The sequence below is a fragment of the Macaca mulatta genome, chromosome 7, assembly GCF_049350105.2.
Source record: "Macaca mulatta isolate MMU2019108-1 chromosome 7, T2T-MMU8v2.0, whole genome shotgun sequence".
Lineage (NCBI taxonomy): Eukaryota > Metazoa > Chordata > Mammalia > Primates > Cercopithecidae > Macaca > Macaca mulatta.
In genome coordinates, this window is record NC_133412.1 from 148,781,429 (window position 1) to 148,806,419 (window position 24,991).

Sequence of the window (24,991 nt, forward strand, 5' to 3'; positions counted from 1 at the left end):
CTAGGTGACAGAGCAAGACTCCGTCTCAAAAAAAAAAAAAAAAAAAAAAGAAAAGAAAAAAAATTAGTTATACATAGTTCAAACAATAACATAACCATGTATAAAACATATCAGTTGTTTATCCCCCTTTCCTGGGCTCTGAAGGCAACTACTTCCAACTCTTCTCAATTCTTTTGGTACTTACCACCATAACTATAAGTGCAATGGGTATATTGACACTTCCAGACTTTTTCTGTGATAAGCATTTACATGCCATAGGCTTTTCAATATGGCAGACAAGTATCACACAATGGGAGTCTGGATTCCCTCCCCTCCAGGGTCTGCTCAGAGATTTTCCAAGTTTGTCCTTGAAGGGAAAGTGCTCCAGGGAATGCGCTTCTGCCAAAACCGTAGGGAAGAAGACCAGCTCTCCTTATTTTCAGTTTTTGGTTTTTGTTTCCACTTTTGATAGAGACAGGGCCTAGCTATGTTCCCCAGCCTGGTCTCGAACTCCTGAGCTCAAGCAATCCACCAGCCTCGGCATCCCAAAGGGCTGGGATTACAGGTGTGAGCCACAGTGCCCGGCCCCATTCTTCTTGTTTAACTGTTTACCCCACCCTCATCTCAACCCTGCACAGGTGCCCACTTCCCACTCCCCCATCCTGCTAACAGAGTTATATCATAGCTTTGGATACATTGACTTCCAGTGTTCACTTTATTGTGTTCATGCTATGCAAATCAAATCACTTAAGGTATATCGGTGTATCATGATTATCTTTTCCTGTTCCTCCATAGCTTTGTTTATTCTACTGGAGTTAGTAATGCTTCCTTTCCCCCATTTACTTAGTTGTATTTATGGTACTTATCATTAGCCCAACCCCTAATCTTCCCCCAATTGTGTAAACCTCTCAATATTTTCAAACATGATTCTTTGAGTGTGACCTTCTTGAAGAAATCTTTCTTGGAGTATTCGAAGCAGCTTCAGCCTGAGTATGCTGCTTTCTTCTTTTTTGGGGGGGGGGACAAAGTCTCGCTCTTGTCCCCCAGGCTGGAGTGCAATGGTGCGATCTTGGCTCACTGCAACCTCTGCCTCCCAGGTTCAAGCGATTCTCCTGCCTCAGCCCACCGAGTAGCTGGGATTACAGGTGCCTGCCACCATGCCTGGCACATTTTTGTATTTTTAGTAGAGATGGGGTTTCACCATGTTGGCCAGGCCCGTCTAGAACTCCTGACCTCAGGTGTTCCACCTGCCTCAGCCTCCCAAAGTGCTGGGATTACAGGTGTGAGCCACTGCACCCGGCCGAGTACGCTGCTTTCTATGCCTGGTAGATAGCTGTCTACCCAGGAGTTTCCTTTAGCTGGGTGATTCCCATTGCTTGCCTCTCGTGGTGGATTCCTGGTTTCCTCAGCCTTAACATCTTACCCTCTCTAGGTTTCTTTCCTTGTTTTGGTGGAGCACATCCTTCAGCAGCTTCCTGAGAGAGAAGATAAGGCAGTATCATTTTTTGTTTCATTCTCTTCTCAGACTGATTTTTTGGTAGTTTGGATATAGCATTCTAGGTAAGAAATGGTTTTCCTTCAGAAGGCATTGTTCCATCGATTTCCAGTTTCCAGGCTTGAGGCAACTGTGTTGACATTTTGCACCTTTTAACTTTTTCTGCTTTTTAAAAATCTCTAAAATCCTATTGGATCTCCTCTTTGTCTCCAGTTTTGTAAAATTCCATGGTGATGTGCAGTACAACTCTGTAGACATGTATTGAGAGTGTATGTTACATAGTTTATCTCACTAAACACTCCAAGATATACAAAGATATCCACAAGTCCTGAGACAGCTAGAAATCTGAGGGAAGTGTGGGAGATAAGGCAAACAGAATATTGATGAGCATGTAGTATTACACATACAAATTATGCATATAAGACTTGTAAGGGCAACGTCTTTACAGATTCCAAGTGTTGGTATTTTTAAGAAAGAATAATGCAGGCTCCTAACCTGATTCATTCTGTTAGAAATTTGGCCTTCCCGTGTACTCAACAAACTCCTTGCCTCTCATGTCTATAGCTCTGTTCGGCTAGTAGTAAGCTATCAATAAGAGGGTGATGTTTTGACTCTGAATCCAGGAGTTGCTGATAGCCTCCAGTGGGCTGACTTAACTACCATTCTGCAGGAGGCCACACCAGCAGTTCAATGCCTGAGGTTCGTTCCCTCAAGCTTCCTAAGGTGTCAGTTGGAATAGAGCCAGGAACCAGAAACCAGATCCCCCTTTCAGGAAGCAATCCCTAAAATGTATTTCTCCTTACCCTTCAAGGTGTACCTATATGTACTGATAGATAGAACATCATAAAGATAGATATGCTACATAGTAAGCTGCTCAATACATGTTTTTTCAATGGAAAGAATACGGAATATTTCTATGTAGTATCTACTCAATAGAGCTGACCCCAACACCCCATCCCCCACATTAGGAATCAGCCAAGAGTCATCCCTACCCTGGTGGCTCTCAGTGTATCATTATTATTATTGAAAACAGTTTATGCATATTAGCTTATTTAATTCTCATAGCAATTCTGAGGCAGATTTGTTTTGTTTTGTTTTGTTTTTGAGACAGAGTCGCGCTCTGTCTTTCAGGCTGAAATGCAGTGGTGCCATCTCGGCTCACTGCAACCTCTGTCTCCTGGGTTCAAGCGATTCTCCTGCCTCAGCCTCCCAAGTAGCTGAGATTACAGGCGTATGCCACCACGCCTGGTTAATTTTTGTATTTTTACTAGAGACAGGGTTTCACCATGTTGGCCAGGGTGGTCTTGAACTCCTGACCTCAAGTGATCCACCCACCTCGGCATCCCAAAGTGCTGGGATTACAAGTGTGAGCCACCGTGCCTGACTGGAGGCAGGTATTTTTAATCCTTATTTGTTAGATTCAGAAACTGAAGAATAGAGAGGTCAAGTGACTTGCTCAAGATCCCAAAGGTAAGAATGACAAAACAGAGCTTCAAGTCTAAGCAGACCCAACCCAGAGCTCACAACAGATCCAGCTCGTCCCACCACAAAAGCAGTTCCAAATCTCACTTGAATTCCAGGTTAGACCCCTTCGAATCTCTCACCAAGCCGAAGGGCTGCCCCAGAAGAGCTCATGGGAAAGGCCACGTGGAAAGAGCACCCATTTTATTGCTGCTTGTTCTGATGCTATTTCGCTATAGGACGCTGAGTAACACACCCGCCTCTCCAGGCCTCAGTTTCCTTATCTGTAAAATGAAGTTAAGAATATATACTGAAGAGTTTTGGCAGAGGCCCATGATGACCGAGGGAAAAGAAGCAGTGAGAGGTCTCAGAAGGCCTTCTAAGAGAACAGAGTTCTGTGCTCCCTGGAGAATGATGGGAAACACAGGAGGAATAGTGACAACACAAGATGTTAAATTACTGTAGAAATTCTTAGATGAGTCTGAACTCCCTCTTCAAATATTCCATTATAATCCAAGACTCTATAGTTTCTACCAAAAAGTAGGTGCCTTCAAGCAGGGAGTGATCGTTTGAATCTAGTTCTCTCCTGGGAATCAGTGGTTCTAACTTGGCTGCACGTTGGGATGACCAGCGGAGCTTGAGACATGCAGATGTTCAGGTCAGTGGAGCTTGAGACATGCAGATGTTCAGGTCAGTGGAGCTTGAGACATGCAGATGTTCAGGTCAGTGGAGCTTGAGACATGCAGATGTTCAGGTCGGTGGAGCTTGAGACATGCAGATGTTCAGGTCGGTGGAGCTTGAGACATGCAGATGTTCAGGTCGGTGGAGCTTGAGACATGCAGATGTTCAGGTCGGTGGAGCTTGAGACATGCAGATGTTCAGGTCGGTGGAGCTTGAGACATGCAGATGTTCAGGTCGGTGGAGCTTGAGACATGCAGATGTTCAGGTCGGTGGAGCTTGAGACATGCAGATGTTCAGGTCGGTGGAGCTTGAGACATGCAGATGTTCAGGTCGGTGGAGCTTAAGACATGCAGATGTTCAGGTCCACCCTCGGAGATCTCTATCGGGGGTGTTGCCCAAACACTTGGAATATTAAGAGTTTCTTCATATGATTCTAATGTGCAGACAAAATGCAGAGCCACCTCCCAGAGCTTCAAGTTACTCATTTTCTGGTCTGAAGTTTAACAAAGAAAAAAAAAAAAAAAAAAAAGGAAGCAGTGATGCCCAGTAGCCCTCAAAATTCACTGCAAACAAATGAATCTCCTGGGCGTCTTGTTAAAATGCAGCTTTCAATTCAGTGGGTCTAGGTTGGGCCTGGCATCCTTCTTGGTTCTTTTGTTGTTGTTTTGTTTTTTAAGACCTTAACACTGGAGGGGATTCTGCCCTTCTAAAAAGCTCCCACAGGGTGCCCACACTGCTATCCACAGACCGTGCCTGAATAGCTAGGCTACAGCTTGAATGATTATAGACTTGAATGAGAATTATGGCTCTTCTTACCAGCTGGGACCTTCAGGAAGAAGTTATTTCACTTCTTGGAGTCTCGGTTTTCTTATCTATAAAATGCAGGCCAGCAATAGCAACTTTATCACAGAATTCTTGTGATGCATAAATGAGATAGTGCATTCAATTTGTTTAGCACTGTACAACAAATGTTAGCTTTTTGCTAGGATAGCCAGCACTCACGGAATGCTTACTATGTGGCAGGAATTTTCTAAATGTGTTCATGTATTAACTCATTCAAGTCTCAAAACAACACGGTGAGGTAGGTACTATTATTTCATCATTCCCATTTACAGATGAAGAAACTGAAGCACAGAGAGGTGGAGTTCCTTGATCTACAGTGACACCTCGTTGTAGCTAAGCTGCTGTTTGAACTCAGGGAGAATTTGGGCTCCTTACCAGGATCCCTCGCCAAGAATAGGATCAGTGCAGCGAGTCGAGGGTTTGCCCTTTGAAATGGGCTGGGACCGGCAGGTGGCAGACTAGCGCTGCTTGAGGTCAAAGACCGCTTCCAAGACCAAGCCCGGAGCCAGCTCTGCGCTAAGCGTTCCATCACACAACCGCGGACAGCTTCTTCAAACTCCCCTTTCCCTCCCCGCCACCCTAGGGTCTTCGCCCAGAATCCATCAGGAAATAATAGCCCCACATAACAGGTTCAAATGTAACCTCCCCAAGACAAAACCACGTCCGCAGGGAAAGAAGCGAGTAAAGCGAGTTTTCTGCAACTGCCCTTTAACCCAGAAGCGCAACCAGCCCGGGAATCTACAAATCTTTCTTTAGTTCAGCAAGGGGCTGGGAGCCTAAGCCAAGGGGAAGAAAGTTAGGGAATCTCTCTTGAATTCCCCAGGACACTTAGGTGGCCCCCGGCTTTGGTGCACGCGCGCAGGGCATGCGGACAGGCACTGGGGATGCTCTATTTTGCGGATTACCTCGGAAAGGCGGATATTCTTGCAGGGTCCACTGACAGCGGGTGGCAAATGAATTTGAGGGACAGTGCAAGGGGTGGGGGTTAACCGGGCGGTTTCCATGGCGCCCGGGGCGTGGGGGAGGAATGCATCCCGCAAGCTGTGGCGAAACAACTGCGCTGCCCGGCGGACCGGGCTCGAGAAGGCAAGAGACACCGGGTGGGGGGTGGAGTTGTGGGGGGTGGAGGAAACCAGCCAGGACGGGGGCGGGGCGGTCACGTGTGCCCGACGGGGCGAGGCCCCAAGCTGGCCCCGGAGAGGACTCTGCGGGCGAAGTGGCTGCGCAAGGAGAGAACTTTTCCTGCACAAGGAACGCCTTGTGGGGAGACCCAAGGCAGGAGCGGTCCGGAGCCGGCTGCAGCGTGTGCGGCCGGCCTTGGGACAACGATCGCCGCGGGTGGGAACAGACAGCCCCAAGCAAAAGTGGGAGGAGGAGCTTGGGGGTGAGCACACGAAGCCCCACTTGAGGCTTTTACGCAGCCTTGAGTCTCTGTTTCTTCTGGAATAGGCAAGTGTTCTTTCAACTCTAAGAGACCAGCGGAAGCCACTATCCCTTAAGACTGCCGGAGTCCTCACCACTTCTCCGGGATTCCAGAGGAGACTGTGGTCATGGTGAATGAAGGTCCCAGCCAGGAAGAGCGCGATGACACCCCTGCGCCGGAGTCCGCACTCCAAGCGGACCCCAGCGTCTCGGTCCATCCCAGCGTCTCCATCAACCCCAGCGTCTCTGTCCACCCCAGCAGTTCGGCCCACCCCAGTGCCTTAGCCCAACCCAGTGGCTTGGCTCACCCCAGTAGCTCGGGCCCTGAGGACCTCAGCGTGATCAAGGTGAGCAGGCGCCGTTGGGCCGTGGTCCTGGTGTTTAGCTGCTACTCCATGTGCAACGCCTTTCAGTGGATCCAGTACGGCTCCATCAATAACATCTTCATGCACTTCTACGGTGTCAGTGCCTTTGCCATCGACTGGCTGTCCATGTGCTACATGCTGACCTACATCCCTCTTCTCCTGCCAGTGGCTTGGCTGCTGGAGAAGTTCGGCCTCCGCACCATTGCCCTCACCGGCTCGGCTCTCAACTGCCTGGGGGCCTGGGTGAAGCTGGGCAGCCTGAAGCCACACCTCTTTCCAGTCACTGTGGTGGGCCAGGTCATCTGCTCCGTGGCCCAGGTTTTCATCCTGGGCATGCCCTCCCGCATCGCTTCTGTCTGGTTTGGGGCTAATGAGGTTTCAACAGCCTGCTCGGTGGCTGTCTTTGGCAATCAGGTAGGTAGAAGAGTTTGTGAATGTTCCCAGGGGTGTGTGTTAGATTGCACCTAACTATTGGGTATGGGAGGCTGTAATTTGCTGATTGTCCAACAGTGTTTGTGACTCTGGGTGACAGTGACTGGGTGTGACAGGCAGTGATTGTGATGCTGTAAGAGAGGCGGGAAACAAAAGCAGGGGGACCTGCTCTTTCAGCTTTTCATCACAGTTGCTCTTGCCCCAGCCGAAAGCATGCTTCTAGAACATACTATACCTTTGCTGTGTCATTCCTGAACCTGTGTCAGTCCACCAACTTAGACCTGTAACTTCAGGAATGCTCTTCGCTCTCTGGCAGCAGCCCCTGGGCATCAGACTATTCTGGTGTCATCAGAACTTGGCAGTGTTTTCAGTTGGACCAACCAGCTTTCCTAGAGTGCAGTATCTCCTCTACTGCATAGAATTGCAAAGCCATGCCTGGTGGTGTTTGGCACTGTTTTTACCTTGTTTTATACACAGCTGAAGCCAGGACAGTGGGAACAGTGCTTTGTGCCAAACTCCTTGCCTGGGATTTGGAGCCAAGTCCAGCAGGATGGAGTAGAAATCTCACTCTGAATTTCCAAGGCCTAGAAAGGGTAGTTCATGTCTTAATCTTTTTCTCTTTCCTTCTTATTGGAAGGAGAAGCTCACATTCTTTGCATCTCAATGTGGTTATGATCCAGAAAGCTGGGCAGGTTGTAAACCTGAATGCCGTCTCCAAATACTCGAAACAAATATTTATGGGAATATTTAAAGCAAACGTCTTTCAGCCAGACCACTGCCTCCCAGTCTCACATCTTCCAAGCACGTACAGTCCTGGCTGTGTATTTAACAAAGGATTGGTAATCCTGTCTCACACGGTCCCTGTGAAGAGACCACTGAACAGGCTTTGTGTGAGCAACCAGGCTGTTTATTTCACCTGGGTGCAGGCAGGCTGAGTCTGAAAAAGGAGTCAGCAAAGGGTGGTGGATTACCATTAGTTCTTATAGGTCTTGGGATAGGCAGTGGAGTTAGGAGCAATGTTTTGTGGACAGGGAGTGGATCTCACAAAGTACATTCTCAAGGTTGGGAAGAATTACAAAGAACCTTCTTAAGGGTGGGGGAGATTACAAAGTACATTGATCAGTTAGGGTGGGGCAGAAACAAATTACAATAGTGGAATGTCATCGGTTAAGGCTATTTTCACTTTTGTGGATCTTCAGTTGCTTTAGGCGATCTGGATGTATATATGCAGGTCACAGGGGATATGATGGCTTAGCTTGGGCTCAGAGGCCTGACATTCCTGTCTTCTTATATTAATAAGAAAAGCAAAACAAAATAGTGAAGTGTTGGAGCAGCGAAAAATTTTGGGGGTAGTATGGAGAGATAATGGGCGATGTTTCTCAGGGCTGCTTCGAGTGGGATTAGGGGTGGCATGGGAACCTACAGTGGGAGAGATTCAACTGAAGAAAGGTTTTGGGGTAAAGGGTGATATTGTGGGGTTGTTAGAAGAAACATTGGTTGTATAGAATGATTGGTAATGGCCTGGATATGGTTTTGTATGAATTGAGAAACTAAATGGAAGACACAAGGTCCAAATAAGAGAAGGAGAAAAACAGGTATTAAAGGACTAAGAATTGGGAAGACCTAGGACATCTAATTAGAGAGTGTCCAAGAGGGTCCAAGGGGGTTAGCATAATTACTTGTTTGTTTGGCGAGTTTTGGGGCTTTATTCAAGACAGAGTCCTCTTTAAGTTTGAGGCTGAGCTTGGTGAGGTGTGTTTTTAAAAGACCATTAGTGCATTCTACCTTTCCTGAAGATTGAGGGGTATGAACGTTTCACTGAATACCAACAGCCTGAGAAACTGCTTGGGTGATTAGACTAGTAAAGGTCAGTCCATTATCAGACATTCCTGTCTTCTTATATTAATAAGAAAAGCAAAATGAAATAGTGAAGTGTTGGAGCAGTGAAAAATTTTGGGGGTGGTATGAAGAGACTGTATAGAGGTGGGAAGGCCAAACCTAGGAATTATGTCTGACAGAAGGGAATAAATAACTTCAGTGGTCTTCTCAGACCCTGTGGGAAAGGCCTCTACCCATCTAGTGAAAGTGTCTACCCAGACCAAGAGGTATTTTAGTTTCCTGACTCAGGGCATGTGACTAAAGTCAATTTGCCAGTCCTGGGTGGGGGCAAATCCCCAAGCTTGATGTGTAGGGAAGGGTGGGGGCCTGAACAATCCCTGAGGAGTAGTAGCATAGCAGATGGAACACTGAGAAGTGATTTCCTTGAGGATAGATTTCCACAATGGAAAGGAAATGAGAGGTTCTAAAAGGCGGGAATGTGCATGGAAGAGGTTATGCAAATGACGATAGAATAGAATGGGCCTGTGAGACTGGAAGGAGATATTTTCCTTGGTCCAAGAACCATTTGCCTTGTGTGGGAAGAGATTGATAGGTGGAAGTTTCAGTGTGAGAATAGGTGGAGTGACCCCTGAGAAGGAGAAAAACTGGCTGTGTACGACAGAAATTGGAATGCTAGCTGCTTCTTTAGCTACCTTATAAGCATAAGTGTTGCCCTGAGCCATGGGATCTGATGCCTTTTGGTGGCCCTTGCAGTGTATGACTCCAGCTTCCTTTGGAAGCAAAGCAGCCTTGATAAGAGTTTTTATTAAAGAGGCATTAATGATGGAGGGCCCTTGCGTAGTGAGGAAACCTCTTTCAGCCTATATAACGGCATGATATGGAAGGCATATTTAGAGTCAGTATAAATATTGATGCGTAGTCCTTTTTCAAGAGTGAGGGCCTGAGTCGAGGCAATGAGTTCGGCTTGCTGAGAGGTAGTGGAGGAGAGCAGGAGGTATATGTGTCAGGTGTGAGGAAGAAAATAGATTTTGGAAGTTATGAGAACTGTAGAGAGTGAGTTGAGCATAGTTTGTGATTTTGAGGGCCTCTAAAAGTATTATGGTGGTGGCAGTGGCCGCTGCAGAGACATGATGGCCAGCCTAAAACAGTAAGGTCAAGTTGTTTGGACAAAAAGGCTACAGGGCGCAATCCTGCTCTTGTGTAAGAATTTTGACCGCACAGCCCTGTACTTTGGCTGTGTGTAATGAAAAGGGTTGGGATAAGTTAGGGAGAGCTAGTGTGGGGGCAGCTTCTAGGGCTGTCTTTAAGGAACGGAAAGAGCAGTGGTGAAAGGATTTAGGATCTATAGGGTCAGATAGATTTGCTTTTGTGAGTTTATATAATGGTTTAATCAGGATGGTAAAACTAGGTATCCAAAGGCAGAAGTACAAAACCATGCCTAGGAAGGAAAGAAGTTGTTGTTTTGTAGAAGGTGTTGGGGTTTGGGAGATTAGCCAGACACGATCAGCAGGAAGAGCACGTTGTTTTCATGAAGAATTATGCCGAGATAGGTAACGGATGAGGAAGAAATTTGGGCTTGACTGAAGTAATGGGGGCTGTCTCTGAAGCCTTGTGGCAGTACAGATCAGGTAAGTTACTGAGGCTGATGGGTGTCAGGGTCAGTCCAAGTGAAAGCGAAGACAGGTTGGGATGAAGGGCGCAAAGGAATAGTAAAGGAAGCATGTTTGAGATCCAGAACAGAATAATGGGTTATGGAGGGGTTGTGGAGGGAGGCAGTGAGGATAGGAGAGTCTATGGCTTTGGCACCACGGAGTGGATAGCCCAGACAATTTGGTTGATAAGGTGCAGATCCTGAACAAACCTGAAAGGCTTGTCCAGTTTTTGGACAGGTAAAATGGGGGAATTTTAAGGAGAGTTTATAGACTTTAAAAGGCCATGCTGGTACAAGTGAGTGATAACAGGCTTTAATCCTTTTAAAGCATGCTGTGGGATGGGATACTAGCATTGAGCGGGGTAAAAGTGATTAGGTTTTAATGTGGGATAGTAATGGGCGTGTGATTGGTTGCCAGGGAGAGAGTAGAGGAATCCCATACTTGTGGGTTAAGGTGGAGGGATTCGAGAGGAGGACACGAAGGAGGCTTTGAACTGGGTAAAAGGGCGGGAATGAGGTGTGGCTGTAGCCTAGGAATAGTCGGGGAAGCAGATAATTTAGTTAAAATGCCTTGACCTAATAAGGGAGCTGGGCAGGTGGGGATAACTAAAAAGGAGTGCATAAAAGAATGTTGTCCAAGTTGGCACCAGAGTTGGGGAGTTTTAAGAGGTTTAGAAGCCTGGCCGTCAATACCCACAACAGTTACAAAGGCAAAGGAAACAGGCCCTTGAAAAGAAGGTAATGTGGAGTTGGTAGGCTTGGTATTGATTAAGAAGGGGACGGATTTACCCTCCACTGTAAGAGTTACCTGAAGCTCAGTATCTGTGATGGTCCAGGGGGCTTCTGAGGCGATTGGGCAGCGTCAGTCTTCAGCTGCTAAGCCGAGTAAATCTGGGAAGGAGTCGGCCAAAGAACATTGGGTTTGGGCTCCAGGGGCTTTAGGAGCAGCGGCGATGTGAGTCAGACAGTCTGACCTCCAGTGGGGGCCCGCACAGACAGGCCGTGGCTTAGGAGGAATCCAGGGCTGACAGCATTCTGAGGCCCAGTGGCCAGACTTCTGGCATTTGAAGCAAGGTCCATGAGGATGTTTTGAAGGAGCCCCTGGGAGCTGTGGCTTAGATGTTCTGAAGTTCTTGTATGCTAGAGATGTGGTTGTGGGTTGTCTTACAGCGGAGGCAAGTAGCTGTAACTCAGAAATGCGTTGCTGTCTGGCTACCTCCTCTCTATTATTGTACACCTTGAAGGCGAGGTTGATTAATTCCTGTTGTGGGGTTTGAGGACTAGATTCCAATTTTTGAAGCTTTTTTCTTTTTTTTTTTTTTTTTTTTTTTTTTTTTTTTTTTGGAGACGGAGTCTCACGCTGTTGCCCAGGCTGGAGTGCAGTGGCGCGATCTCGGCTCACTGCAAGCTCCGCCTCCCGGGTTCCCGCCATTCTCCTGCCTCAGCCTCCTGAGTAGCTGGGACTACAGGCGCCCGCCACCGCGCCCGGCTAATTTTTTGTATTTTTAGTAGAGACGGGGTTTCACTGTGGTCTCGATCTCCTGACCTTGTGATCCGGCCGCCTCGGCCTCCCAAAGTGCTGGGATTACAGGCTTGAGCCACCGCGCCCGGCCTTTGAAGCTTTTTTCTAATGTCAGGAGCTGACTGGCTGATAAAATGCATATTAAGAATAAGGCGGCCTTCTGGCCCCTCTGAGTCTAGGGCAGTAAAGCGTCTAAGGGTTGCTGCTAAGCGGGCCATGAATGGGGCTGGGTTTTTGTCTTTACCTTGGGTAGTTTCTTTAAGTTTGTCATAATTAACAGCTTTGTAAGCTGCGTTTTTAAGCCCTTCAACTAGGCAGGAAACCATGTAATCTCGCCTAGCTATACCTGGGGAATCTGCCTGATAGTTCCATTGAGGAATTGCTCTAATGCCCTCCTGGAGGTCTGGCTCATGAAGCCGGCGGTTATCAGTGTGAGACTGGGCTAGAGAAAAAACTCTTTCCCGTTCATCTGGGCAGAGGGTAGCAGTGAGGATTACATTTAAGTCACTCCAGGTTAAATTGTAGGACAGAGTTAGATATCGGAATTCCTGTATATGTTTAGTGGGGTCTGATGAGAAAGAGCCTAAATGCTGGCTGATTTGGGAGAGGTCTGATAGAGAAAAAGGCACATGGACCCTGACTATGCCTTTAGCTCCAGCCACCTCTCTAAGAGGAAATAGTTGGGCAGGTGGGGGAGGGCTAGTCGCGAAACAAAACTGTAAGCCAGACCAGGTGTGAGGAGCGGAGGTGATAGAAAGATTATAGGGTGGGGGAGCAGAGGCTGAGGAAGAATTGGGACCTGGCTCGGCCTGGTGAGAAGCAGCCTGGGAAGAAGGGGACAGGTCAGATGAGTCCGTAGAAAAGAAGGATTCAAATAACTCAGAGCTTGGGGTGGAGACTGAAGGAACAGACAGGAGAGAAAGAAGAAAGATTTGGGACGAGTCACATTAGGAGCAGAGATTAGGGAGGGACCAATGTGTAAAAGAATGCCTGGACATCAGGCACCTCAGACCATTTGCCCATTTTTTAGACAAAAATTATCCAGATCTTGTAGGATAGACAAATCGAAAGTGCCATTCTCTGGTCACTTGGAACTACTGTCGAGTTTGTATCGGGGCCAAGCGGTGTTGCAGAAGAAAATCAGGCGCTTAAGTTTTAGGTCAGATGTGAGTTGAAGAGGTTTTAAGTTCTTGAGTACACAGGCTAAGGGAGAAGAAGGAGGAATGGAGGGTGGAAGGTTGCCCATAGTGAAGGAGGCAAGCTTAAAGAGAAGGGTAGAAACACGGAGAAGGGGGTGGGAGCAGCCCTGGGCTGCAATGTGGGTGAGCAGCCAAAGCAGGAGTCCCCGCAATTGACTTGCTACCAAGGGAATGTGGGTGAATGACCAAGGCAGGCGTCCCCGCGGAGATCAGACACCAATGAAGTGTGGGTGAATAATCAGGCAGGCGTCCCCGCGTCCCCGCAATGATTAAACACCAAGGGAAGGCTGTCTTCCGGAGTCCGTGACCGGCGCCGGAGTTTTGGGTCCACGGATAAAATGTGTCTCCTTGGTCTCTACTGGAGAGGAAAAAGAACTAGAATTGGAAGGACAGGGAGATTGAAGGGTAGCCAGAGAGGCTGGAGAAGAGAGTGAAAAGACTGCTTACCCGATTTGAAATTGGTGAGATGCTCCTTGGGCTGGTTGGTCTGAGGACCCGAGGTTGTAGGTGGATCTCTTCACGGAGTGAGGGTGAGGACAGGGAACTGGTCTCCTGAAGGAGTCCCTCTGACCTGGGTCTTTGGCACCAAATGTTTCACGCGTCCGTGTGAAGAGACCACCGAACAGGCTTTGTGTGAGCAACAAGGCTGTTTATTTCACCTGGGTGCAGGCGGGCTGAGTCTGAAAAAGGAGCCAGCAAAGGGTGGTGGATTATCATTAGTTCTTATAGGATAGGCGGTGGAGTTAGGAGCAGTGGTTTGCGGACAGAGGGTGGATCTCACAAAGTACATTCTCAAGGTTGGGAAGAATTACAAAGAACCTTCTTAAGGGTGGGGGAGATTACAAAGTACATTGATCAGTTAGGGTGGGGCAGAAACAAATTACAATAGCGGAATGTCATCAGTTAAGGCTATTTTCACTTTTGTGGATCTTCAGTTGCTTCAGGCGATCTGGATGTATACCTGCAGGTCACAGGGGATATGATGGCTTAGCTTGGGCTCAGAGGCCTGACAAATCCCAGTTCTTCTCATTGGACTATTTTCTCCTATCTATTAATTTCATTTAGAAAATATAAACTTTCATTTGGAAATTTTTCATTTCAAACAGAAACTTTACAAAACTTCTCCAAAGGCAAATTTCCCTCTGTTCATCTTTACTACCAGGAAGGTAGTCACCTCACTTTGACCCTGACCGCACAGATCACTATAACCCTTATACTCCGGTAATTCTGACCTCTCTCTTCAAATGCTTCTTACATACTCCACAGGAGCACTACCTTCTGCTTGCATAAAATCCAACATTCTTCCTTTCGACAAGCATTTATCTAGCTTTTGCAAGACAGTGTGCTAGGGCGGCAAAGATAATCCTTGCCTTCGAAGAGATACTATACCAGGTTTTAAAAAATTGTACCAGGAGCCAAGATTCAGATTATATTAAAAAACAAACACACACACAACAACTAAGCAGATCATAGCAGAGAGGATTTATTTTCAGTTCTCCTTGGGGTTTTTAGCATTTTCTTTACCTAATTGCTATGGGAAGGGGTGAAGAAGGTAGAGGAAGCCAATATCTATTAAACACCTACTATTATGCAAGGTACTTTTCATCCATTATTTAACTTAATCCTTTCAACAACTCTGTGAAGTAGGTGAAATTGTCCCCATTGTTGCAGGAGAGGGAACTGAGATCCAGATAAATCTTGCAACTTTATCCAGAGTCCTATAGCTACTGAATAGTAAAAAAGAAATTTAAACCTAGTTCCACCTTCAAAGCCACTCGCAGTAGGTCAGTATTTCTTGTGGATCAAGCATATATGTAAAAAAAAAAAAAAGAAAGAAAGAAAAGGCAGATTCTGAGGATTTAATTTTTCCCCGTGTCTCCAGGGTTATTGGTGATAGTTTCCAGCAGTTTTGTGTAGACCGTGAGGGCTTAGCACTTGCCTTCTTTTTTGAAGTTGCTGCTAGAGGGCTGATACTGCCTCTTCTAACCTAGCACAGCCATTGTATTGTCAAGAAGGTGAGGGTGGAACCTCTAGCAGGAAGAAACCAGTGAATCCAGAGCTGGGGTGAGAGAGGGAAGATGAGCCTGGAGAATACAACTGAGGCCCTTCCCTTTTCTTGGTATGCTCTGACCAGTTGCCCCCAGTTAGTAACAGCCTGGAATTTTTAGCAACACTTGTAGCATTGTTTCACCGGAAAATGAGCTGTGTGGGCTTTTAAGTGATACCCACACATTGTTATCCTGCAAGGGTCAAAAGAAAACCTTGTTTCCTTGGTGGTACTGGATGAGACAGATGTAGATCTAAAAAAGATATTCGAGGTCAGTCCTAACCCAGGTGAGAGTCCTATAGGATGGAGGTTGTGAGGGGACTTCGCCAGGACCTCTGGGTAGCTCATAGCACAGTGCAATCTAGAAATAGAATAGGAGAGAATCAGTTTACTTTTAGAAGTGAGTACAGCCACTTTACAGAACCAGTTCTATAGAACCACAGCTGTCTGTCTAAAATAGCACTGTCTGATAGAAATATGACACAGACCACAAACGCAAGTCACATGTAACTACGTTTTCTAGTAGCCACATTAAAGATGTAAATTTGTTTTAAGTAAAAAGAAAAGGTGAAATTGGTTTCAGTAAATGCCTTAATTTGTTTTATGCTGCTGTCACAGAATACCACAGACTGGGTAATTTGTAATGACCAGAAATTTATTTAGCTTACAGTTTGAGAGGCTGGGCAGTCCAAGGCCAAGTGACCAGCATCTGGTGATGGCCTTCTTGCTGCGTCATAACATGGTGGATGGCATCTCATGTTTAAGAAAGTACAACGGAGGGCCAAACTGACTTTTATGACAAACCCACCCTCATTCTAATGACACTGATCCATTCATGAAGGTAGAGCCTTCGTGACCTCTTGAAGGTTTCATGTCTCAGTAGTGTTACATTGGGAGTTAGGTTTCCAACACATGAACTTTTGCTGTTGTTATTGTTTTTGTTTTGAGATAGAGTCTCATTCTATCCACCCAGGCTGGAGTTCACAGACAGGATCTTGGCTCACTGCAACCTCTGCTTCCCGGATTTAAGCAATTCTGCCTCAGCCTCCAGAGTAGCTGGCATTACAGGCACCTGTCACCATGCCCAGATAATTTTTGTATTTTTAGGAGAGATAGGGTTTCACCATGTTGGCCAGGATGGTCTTGAACTCCTGACCTCAACTGATCCCCCTGCCTCGGCCTCCCAAAGTGCTTGGATTACAGGCGTGAGCCACTGCACCTGGCCCCCCAACACATGAACTTTAAGGGACACATTCAAACCGTAGTATTCTCTCCTTGGCCCCCAGAATTTTATGTCCTTCTCATGGACAAAACACATTCATTCTATCTAAATAGCCCTGAAAGTCTGAATTTGTTCCAGAATCAACTCAAATGCCCAAATTCTAGAGTCTCACCTAAATCAAATATGAGGGAGACTCAAGGCACAGTTCATAATGAGACAAATTCCTCTCCACCTCTGCACCTGCGAAATTAACAAGAGCCAGTCGGGACAACATTTTTTTAAAAAAAGAAGCTGTGCATGGTTGCACATGCCTGCAGTCTGAGCTACACGGGAGGCTGAGGTACAAGGATCGCTTGAGCCCGGGAGGTCAAGACTACGGTGAACCGTGTGAACATGCCACTGCACTCCAGCCTGGGTGACAGAGAGAGAGAGAGACCCTGTTTCAAAAACACCTCCCCAAAACTAACAAGTTATATGCTTCCAAAATACAATGGTGGGACAGGGATAGGATAAACATTCACACGTACCAAAAAGGAGAAATAGGCAAGAAGAAAAGGGTAACTGGTCCCAAGTAAATCCAAAACTCAACAGGGAAAACAACATTACGCCTTAAAGCTAGAGAATAGTCTTCTTTGACTTTATGTCAAAGAAGGGCACACTGGGGAAGAGACTGGGCCCCCAAGGCCTCAGGCAGCCCTGCCCTAACAGCTTTGCTGGACTCAGTCCACCCAGCAGCTCTCACAGTTGGAGTCTCATGCCTGCAACTCTCTCAGTCCAGTGTTGCACACTGGACTACAGTTCTGGAGTCTTGGTGATAGCCACATTTCCATGGCTCCACTAGGCATTACCCTTGTGGGGGCTCTCTGCAGTGGCTGTGCCCCTAAAACAAGTCTCTGCCTGAGCCCGCAAGCTGTTCATGACATTCTCTGAAATCTAGATGGAAGCCACCATGGCCCCATAGCTCTTGCATTATATGCGCCTGCAGATTAGCACCATGCGGATGCCGCCAAAGTTTATAGTTTATACTTTCTAGAGAAGTAGATCAAGCCACACCTGGGACCACGTGAGCCATGGCTGGGGTAGCCAAGGAATGCTGTGCCAGAATGCAGGGAGCAGAGTTCCGAGGCAGCTCTGGATAGTGAATGCTGAGGTCCCATGGTGACTATTTGGAAACCTTGCTGTCTTAGTCGATTTTGTGTTGCCATAATAATGCCTGAGACTGAGTAATTAAGAAAAGAGATTTATTCAGCTCATGGTTCTGCAAAATGAAAAGTTCAAGGGCATGGCCCTGGCTTCTGGCAAGAGCTTCTGTGCTGTGTCCTAACATGCAGAGAAGGTCAAAGGGGAAGTGGATGCATGTGAAGAGTTATAACCTAGGGACATCCTAGCTTTATAACAACCCACTCTTTTAGGAACTAATCCATTCCCTTGAGAACAATCCAGTTTCATGAGAGTGACAACTCACTACTGTGAGGTCAGTACCAACCCATTCATGAGAGATCTGCCCACATGACCCAAACACTTCCTACCAGACACTACCTCCCAACACTGCTCTATTGAGAATCAAATTTCAACATGACTTTTCATGGGTATAGACTCTAATCATATCCAAACCATAGTATTCTGCTGTTAACCTCCAAAACTCATGTCCTTTCACATACGAAATACAGTCATTCAATCTCAATAGTCCCAAGAGTCTTAACTTGTTGATATGGTTTGGGTCTGTGTCCCCACCAAATCTCATGTTGAATTGCAGTCCCCAATATTGGAGGTTGGGCCTGGTGGGAGGTGATTGGCTCATGGGAGTAAAGTTCTCCTGAATGGTTTAGCACTGTCTCCTTGGCGCTACTCTCGTGATAGTGAGTTCTTATGAGATATGGTTGTTTAAAGAGTGCAGGACCTCCTCCCTCTGTCTCTCTTTTGCTCCTACTCTGTCCAGGTGATGTGTGTGCTTCCCCTTTGCCTTCTGCCATGATTGTAAGTTTCCTGAGGCCTCCCAGAACCCGAGCAGATGCCAGCATCATGCTTCCTATACAGCCTGCAGAACTGGGAGCAAATTAAACCTCTTTTCTTTATCAATTAGCCAGTCTCCAGTATTTCTTCATAGCAATGTGAGAATGGACTAATATACTTGTTTCAGCATCAACTCAAAAGTCCAAAGTCCAAAATTACATCTGAAACTCAAGGCACATTCTTTCCAGGTATGAGCTTATAAACTCTAAAACAAGTTGTTTACTTCTAATATACAATGGTTGCACAGGCATTGGGTAAAATTACCATTCAAACATAGGGTCTTGCTCTTTCACCCAGGCTGGACTGCTGTGGTGAGTTCTTGGCTCACTGCAATTTCTGCCACCTGGGCACAAGTGATCCTCATACCTCAACCTCCCAAGTAGCTGGGACCACAGGCCATGCCACCACACCCAACTAATTTTTGTCTTTTTTTGTAGAGATAGAGTTTCGCCGTGTTGCCCACAGTGGTCTCAAACTCCTGCACTCAAGTGATCCTACCACCTTGGCCTCTCAGAGTGCCTGGATTATAGGCATGAGCCACACCAAGCCCTGGCCAGCAGACTTTAAATCTTAAACCTCCAGAATAATCTCCTTTGGATTGATGTTTTGCATCCTGGGCACACTGGTGCCAGGAGTGGGTTCCCAATGCCTCAGGCATCCCTTTCCCCATGGCTTTGCTGGACATAGCCCAGATGACTGTGCTCACAGGTTGGAATCAAATGCCTGAAGCTTAGCCAGGCTGAGGTCACATGCCACCAGTGATTCTAGCATTTTGGGGTCCTTGCGGTGGCCCTGCCCTTGTAGCTCCACTAGGCATTGTCCTAGTGAAGACTCTGCAGAAGACTCCTGTGCTCTGGCCTCACATTTCTGCTTGACGTTGCCTTAGTAGAGGCTGTCTGTGGTGGCTCTCCCCCATGGCGGGTTTCTATCTAGGCTCCCAGGCTTTCTTTTTTCCTTTTTTTTTTTTTTTTTTTGACAAAGGGTTTCACTCTGTCACCCAGGCTGGAGTGCAGTGGTGTGATCACAGCTCACTGCAGCTTTGACCTCTGAGGCTCAATCGATCTTCCAGCCTCAGCCTCCCAAATAGCTAGGACTATAGGCATGCACCACTGCACCTGGTTAATTTTGTTTGTTTGTTTTGTTTTGTTTTGTTGAGATGAGGTCTTGCCATTTTGCCCAGGCTGCTCTTGAACTCCTGAACTCAAGTGATCCACCCACCTCAGCCTCCACATGAGTCACTGTGCTGGGCCTGCTCCCAGGCTTTTGATATATCATCTGAAATCTAGGTGGAAGCTGCTATGCCCACCACTCTTGAATTCCACATGCATGCACAATAGTACCGTGTGGACATGGATGCCACCAAGACCCACAGCTGGCACTCTGCAGAGCAGTGGTCCAAGCTGTACCTGGGGCTATTGGGCCATGGCTGCCCTGGCCAGAGCAGCTAGGAGAAGCATCTTGAGGTGGCTCAGGGCAGTGGTATCCCACCATTCTGTCCTCCTAGGCCTCTGGGTCTGTGATAGGAGGAATGGCCTTAGACCTTTGTAATACTTTCAGGGCCTTTTTTCCATTGTTCTGTTAGTACCTGGTTCCCTTCTATCAGAATTAATTTCTTTAGCAAAAGGTCTCTTGGCTGCACCCTTAGATTCCTCTTCTGAAAATGTTCTTTCATTCTCTACCACATGGCCAGGCTGCAAATTTTCTAAATTTTAATGCTCTGCTTCTTACACATTTCACCTTTAGGTCACTCCTTTGCTGTGTGTAAGCTGTCAAAGTAACCACATTGTGTCTTGAGCATTTTGCTGCTTAGAAATTTCTTCTGCCTAGGCCAGGCACAGTGGCTCATGCCTGTAATCCCAGCACTTTGGGAGGTCAAGATGGGCAGATCACCTGAGGTCAAAAGTTCAAGACTAGCCTGGCCAACATGGTGAAACTCCATCTTTAAAAAGGAAAAAAAAAAAAAAAAAAAGAAATTTCTTCTGCCAGATGCCCTGGGTTATCACTTATAAGTTTGGTCTTCCATAAAGCCCTAAGGCATGGACGTGATGCAGCCAAGTTCTTTGCTATGGCGTAACATGGGTGACCTTTGTTCTACTTTCCAAATACACACTACTTTCCTTCATCAGAATGGCCTTTACAGTGCATGTTTCTATCAGCATTTTGGTCATAACCATCTAACCAATCTCTGAGAAGTTCCAAACGTTCCCTCATCTTTTTGTCTTTTTCTGAGCCCTCATCAAAATTACTCTTAATGCCCTGTTCACAGCAATTTAGGTGTTTTCTAGCCTATTTCTTCAAACTCTTCCAACTTCTGCCCATTACCCAGTTCCAAAGCTGCTTCTACATTTTTATGTGTCTTTACGGATGACCCCACTCCTTGGTACAAATTGTCTGTCTTAGATCATTTTGTGTTGTTATAACAGAATACCTGAGACTGGGAGACTGGGTCATTTGTAAAGAAAAGGTTTATTTACCTCACTGTTCTGTAGGCTGGGACATTCAAGGGCATGCCTGCAGCCTGCCGGGGGTTGTAGCTTTCATGCTACATTATAACATGACTGAGAAGGTCAAAGGGCAAGTGGACACATGCAAAGAGGCAAAACCCACAGGATCTCTTGGCTTTAAAACAATCCACTATCATGGGAACTCATCTATTTCTGCAGGAACTAATCTCGTCTTGCGAGAGTGAGAACCTGCTTCCATGAGATCAGCTCATGGGGGATCCTCCCCCCAATGATCCAAATACCTCCCACTAAGCCTCACCTCCCAACACGACCCCCCTGGGGATCAAATTTCAACATAAGTTTAAGTGGGGACAAACTCAGATCATGTCCAAACCATAGCACTTGTCCTCAAGGCCCTAGCCTGCTTAGACAGTCTCTGAAATGTCTTCAGGGTTTTCCTCCCATTGTCTTGATGTATAGGCCTGGTTGCCTTCTGTCTGTACTAATTTTTTTTAGCAAATGATTGCTTGGTGTTTTTCTCCTACGGACACCTTTTCAGTCTACATGGCTAGCCTTCAGATTTCCCAAATCTTTCTGCTCTGCTTTCTTTTTCATTACAAATTCCATCTTTTAGTCATTTCTCTCCTCTCACGTTTTACTACATGTGCTTTAAAGTTGCAATACAGCTCCTTCAATGTTTTGCTTAGAAATTTCTTTTACCAGATATCCTACTTCATCACTCTTAAGTTCTGTCTTCCACAAATTCCTAAGACACTGACGCAATCCTGCCAAGTTCTCTGCGGTAGATAACAAGAATGGCTTTTACTCCAGTTTCCAATACCTTGTTCCTCATTTCCATCTGACACCTCATCAGAATGGTCTTTGCTGTCTGTAACTGTCTATATTTCTACCAATATTCTGATTAGGACCACTTCTGTAATCCCTGAGAAGCTTTAGGCTCTTCTTAAAGTTCTTTCTTCATCTGAGCCCTTGCCAGAATTGCCCTTAATACTCCATTCATGGCAGACTTTTCTCTCCTGATCCTCCAAATTCTTCCACCTTCTACCCCTTTCCAGTTCAAAAACCACTTCCACATTTTCAGGTATGTGTTATGGCATCAGACGACTTCATGGTGTCAATTTTCTGTCTTAGTCAGTTTTATGCTATTATCATAGAATATCACAGACTGGGTAATACGCATTGAACAGAAATTAATTTGGCTTATGGTTCTGGAGGCTGGGAACCCCATGATTGAGGGGCCGCATCTGGTGAGGGCCCTCTTGCTGCATCATAACACGGCAGGAGCCATCACATGGGTGTCAGAGAGAATGAGAGAGGACAAACTGACTTTTGTAACAAACCCAGTCTCATGATAATGAGTTCAGTCCTGCAATAATCACATTATCACCTTTCTTTTTCTTTTTTTCTTTTTTTTTTTAAGAGACAAGGTCTCACTCTGTCACCAGCTTGGAGTACAGTAGCATGATCACAGCTCACCTCAGCCCCAACCTCCTGGGCTCAAGTGATCCCCTTGCTTAGGCTCCAGAGTAGCTGGAACTATAGGCACACACCACCACACCTGGCTAATTTTTTACTTTTGATAGAGATGGGGTCTTGCTATGTTGTCCAGGCTGGTCTTGAACTTCTGGGCTCAAGCGATCCTCCCACCTGAGCCTCCCAAAGTGCTGGGTTTACAAGCATGAGCCACCATACCCAGCCACATTATCACCTCTTAAAGACCCTAGCTCTCAACACTGTTACACTGGGGATTAAGTCTTTAACACATGGATTCTGGGGGACACATTCAAACTGTAGTTATATGTAGGATTATACTTTATTTAGCCCAATGTACCCAAAATATCATTTCAACAAGTTGTCAATATAATAAAGTTAGTAATGTGCTATTTTACATTCATTCCTAAGTCTTTGGAAACTGATGTATATTTTATACTTATAGATGGCCACGTTTCCCAGTAAGCAATGGCCCCTGGGTTAACTAGTTGGATAAACATAACCAGCTGGATAGCCCAGGTCTAGAACAATGATAGTATTTCAGCAGTGGAAATCAGATCCTAGCAGATAAAGAAGGGCTCTAGAAAGTGACTCCAGCCTTGAGGAGGTTGTGTTTGCTGGACTGGCTGATCATATGGTATCACCCAGAGAGGCTGAGAATTTCTGAAGCTGACTTGGGAGTCACAGTCATAAAGTCTGTGGTCAGCCTAGTCTTGTTCCAAAGTCATGGCCACTTGGGTATGTTGCAGTCCAGCATTGTCATTTTGGATCTCATGATGTCAGAGGTCTTTCAAGGTCTGAGGGAAGTTTGCAGAGGTGAAGGGAAACCCTTTTGTTCACTTCTATTGATTGTTATAGCTATTGACAGCACACAGAGTGCTTGCTCACATGACTGTCTACTTTTTGTTTGTTTTTGTTTTTTTCACATGAAAGTTTTTAGTTTATTAATCTTCTCATGAGAAATCCACAATGGCCACAGATAACACCATTGCAGCACCTTTACTCTTTCAGCTTTTTGCCAGCACCAACACTGGCCTTTGCAGTCCCCCTGACTTTCCTCATTCTGCTCTTGCATTCCTCTCGCTGCTTTCTTGAGGTCTTTTTCTTCTCATACAGGCCATGTCTTGCAAGTCTATGTTTGGGTTCATTTTTCTTTGCATAATCCGGGGAATCATAAATCATGCCAAAGCCAGTTGTCTTGCCACCATCAAAATGAGTTTTGAATCCAAATACAAAGATGACATCCGGTGTGGTCTTGTACATTTTGGCTAGTTTTTCCCAAATTTCTGTCTTAGGCAACTGTTGCCTTCCGGGGATGAAGGATATCAATGACCATTTGTTTCCTCTGAAGTTGTCAGCTGGTCATGAACTTTCTAGTGCCAATAGTTATGTACCGTTCATGATGGTGGTCTATCCTCAGACAGCCAGGGAGGAAAAGCATGACTGTCTACTTTCTAGCCTCCTATTGTGCATTGGAGGAGAGTAGACAAGGGCTGGGAGCCGAGAACAAGGCTAGCAGTAACTGAAGGTAGACGGCGTAGGTCTGGGACCACCCTCTGAAATGGTTATGGGGGCCATCCAGGCCATATAAATGCTGAAGCAGGGCTAGTAAAAGTGACATTGGAGTGTGGTGGGGTCCCAGTGCATCCTATCTAAAGGCAGCAGTTGCTTCAGCTCCCACCAGTCATTGATATATACAAAGCATGACTCGGTGGTGTCAGATCTTCATTTTTTTTTTCTTTGAAGAGAAATCAGAAATCCAGATTTTTGTGTGAAACCTGTATTTTGTAATCATGATAAACTATAAATAATATTTACCATTTTAACCATTCATAAGTGTACAGCTCAGTGACATTAAATGCATTTGCAATGTTGTGTAAATATTACCACTATTTATACCCAAAACTTTTTCGTCATCGTCAATAAAAACTCTGCACTCATTAAGCAATAACTCCTCCTTTGTCCCCCCCACCCCCACATCCCCTGGTTACCTCTATTCTACTTTCTGCTCCTATACATTTGCCTAGTCTAGGATCCTAGTAAAAGTGGAATCATACTTGTCCTTCTGTATCTGGCTTGTGAAATCTGTTTTTTAAATACTGGTAACTAATGCATTTCATTTTTTAAAAATGTATTTTATGTCTTAAAACTGCATCAGATTAAATTGCCAGTTTGAAGGTCAGGCATGGTGGCATATGTCTGTAATCCCAGCACTTTGGGAGGCTGAGGCAGGAGGACTGCTTGAGCCCAGGAGTTTGAGACCAACCTGGGCAACATAGTGAGACCCCATCTCCACAAAAAATATGAAATTAGCTGGGCTTGGTGGAGCTCACCTGCAGTCCTCGCTACTCAGGAGGCTGAGGTGGGAGGATTGCTTTAGCTCAGGAGATTGAGGCTGCAGTGGGCTGCGATTATGCCACTGCACTCCAATCTGAACTACAGTGCAAGACCCATCTCAAAAAAAAAAAAAGAAAAGAAGTAGCAGCCAGTTTGAGACTTCTGGGAAAGGTTGCATGGAACTGAATTTCAGTTCTGCTTTCTCCTTCCTCGAAAAACTCTCACCAAACATGTGGGCAAGTGGAAACAATGTCAGAGGCTAGTGTCTCAGCTTGGGGGATTAGCCCAGAACTTCCAAAAGTGGTTGGTGATTTGCCTCATCCATGGGGCTAAATGAAAATACAGACGTCTGGGGCCCCACACAGACTTTCTTAACCAAACTATCTAGGAGAGGGGCCCAGCATCGGTATTCTATTTTTTTTTTTTTTTTTTTTGAGATAGAGTCTCACTCTGCTGCCAAGGCTGGAGTGCAGTGAGGCAATCTCGGCTCACTGCAACCTCCACTTCCCAAGTTCAAGTGATTCTCA

General features: G+C 46.0%; 1 protein-coding gene and 1 pseudogene across 6 annotated transcripts in view; one reads left to right on the forward strand and one right to left on the reverse strand.

Moving 5' to 3' along the window:
• The first annotated feature begins 5,556 nt into the window (after positions 1–5,556).
• The window catches only part of FLVCR2 (FLVCR heme transporter 2), a 69,592-nt gene continuing 50,157 nt past the window's right edge, over positions 5,557–24,991 (forward strand). For 2 of the 6 annotated variants that reach the window (XM_015144152.3, XM_077941528.1), the window contains exon 1: positions 5,583–6,660. In XM_015144152.3, coding sequence (XP_014999638.1) covers positions 6,010–6,660 — 651 coding nt within the window. In that variant the 5' untranslated portion in view covers positions 5,583–6,009. Of the gene's footprint in view, positions 6,661–24,991 lie in introns of all 6 variants that reach the window. The other 4 variants (XM_028851701.2, XM_077941529.1, XM_015144154.3 and 1 more) reach the window with 4 other exon arrangements.
• On the reverse strand, positions 22,982–23,669 carry LOC114679603 (small ribosomal subunit protein eS24 pseudogene; annotated as a pseudogene).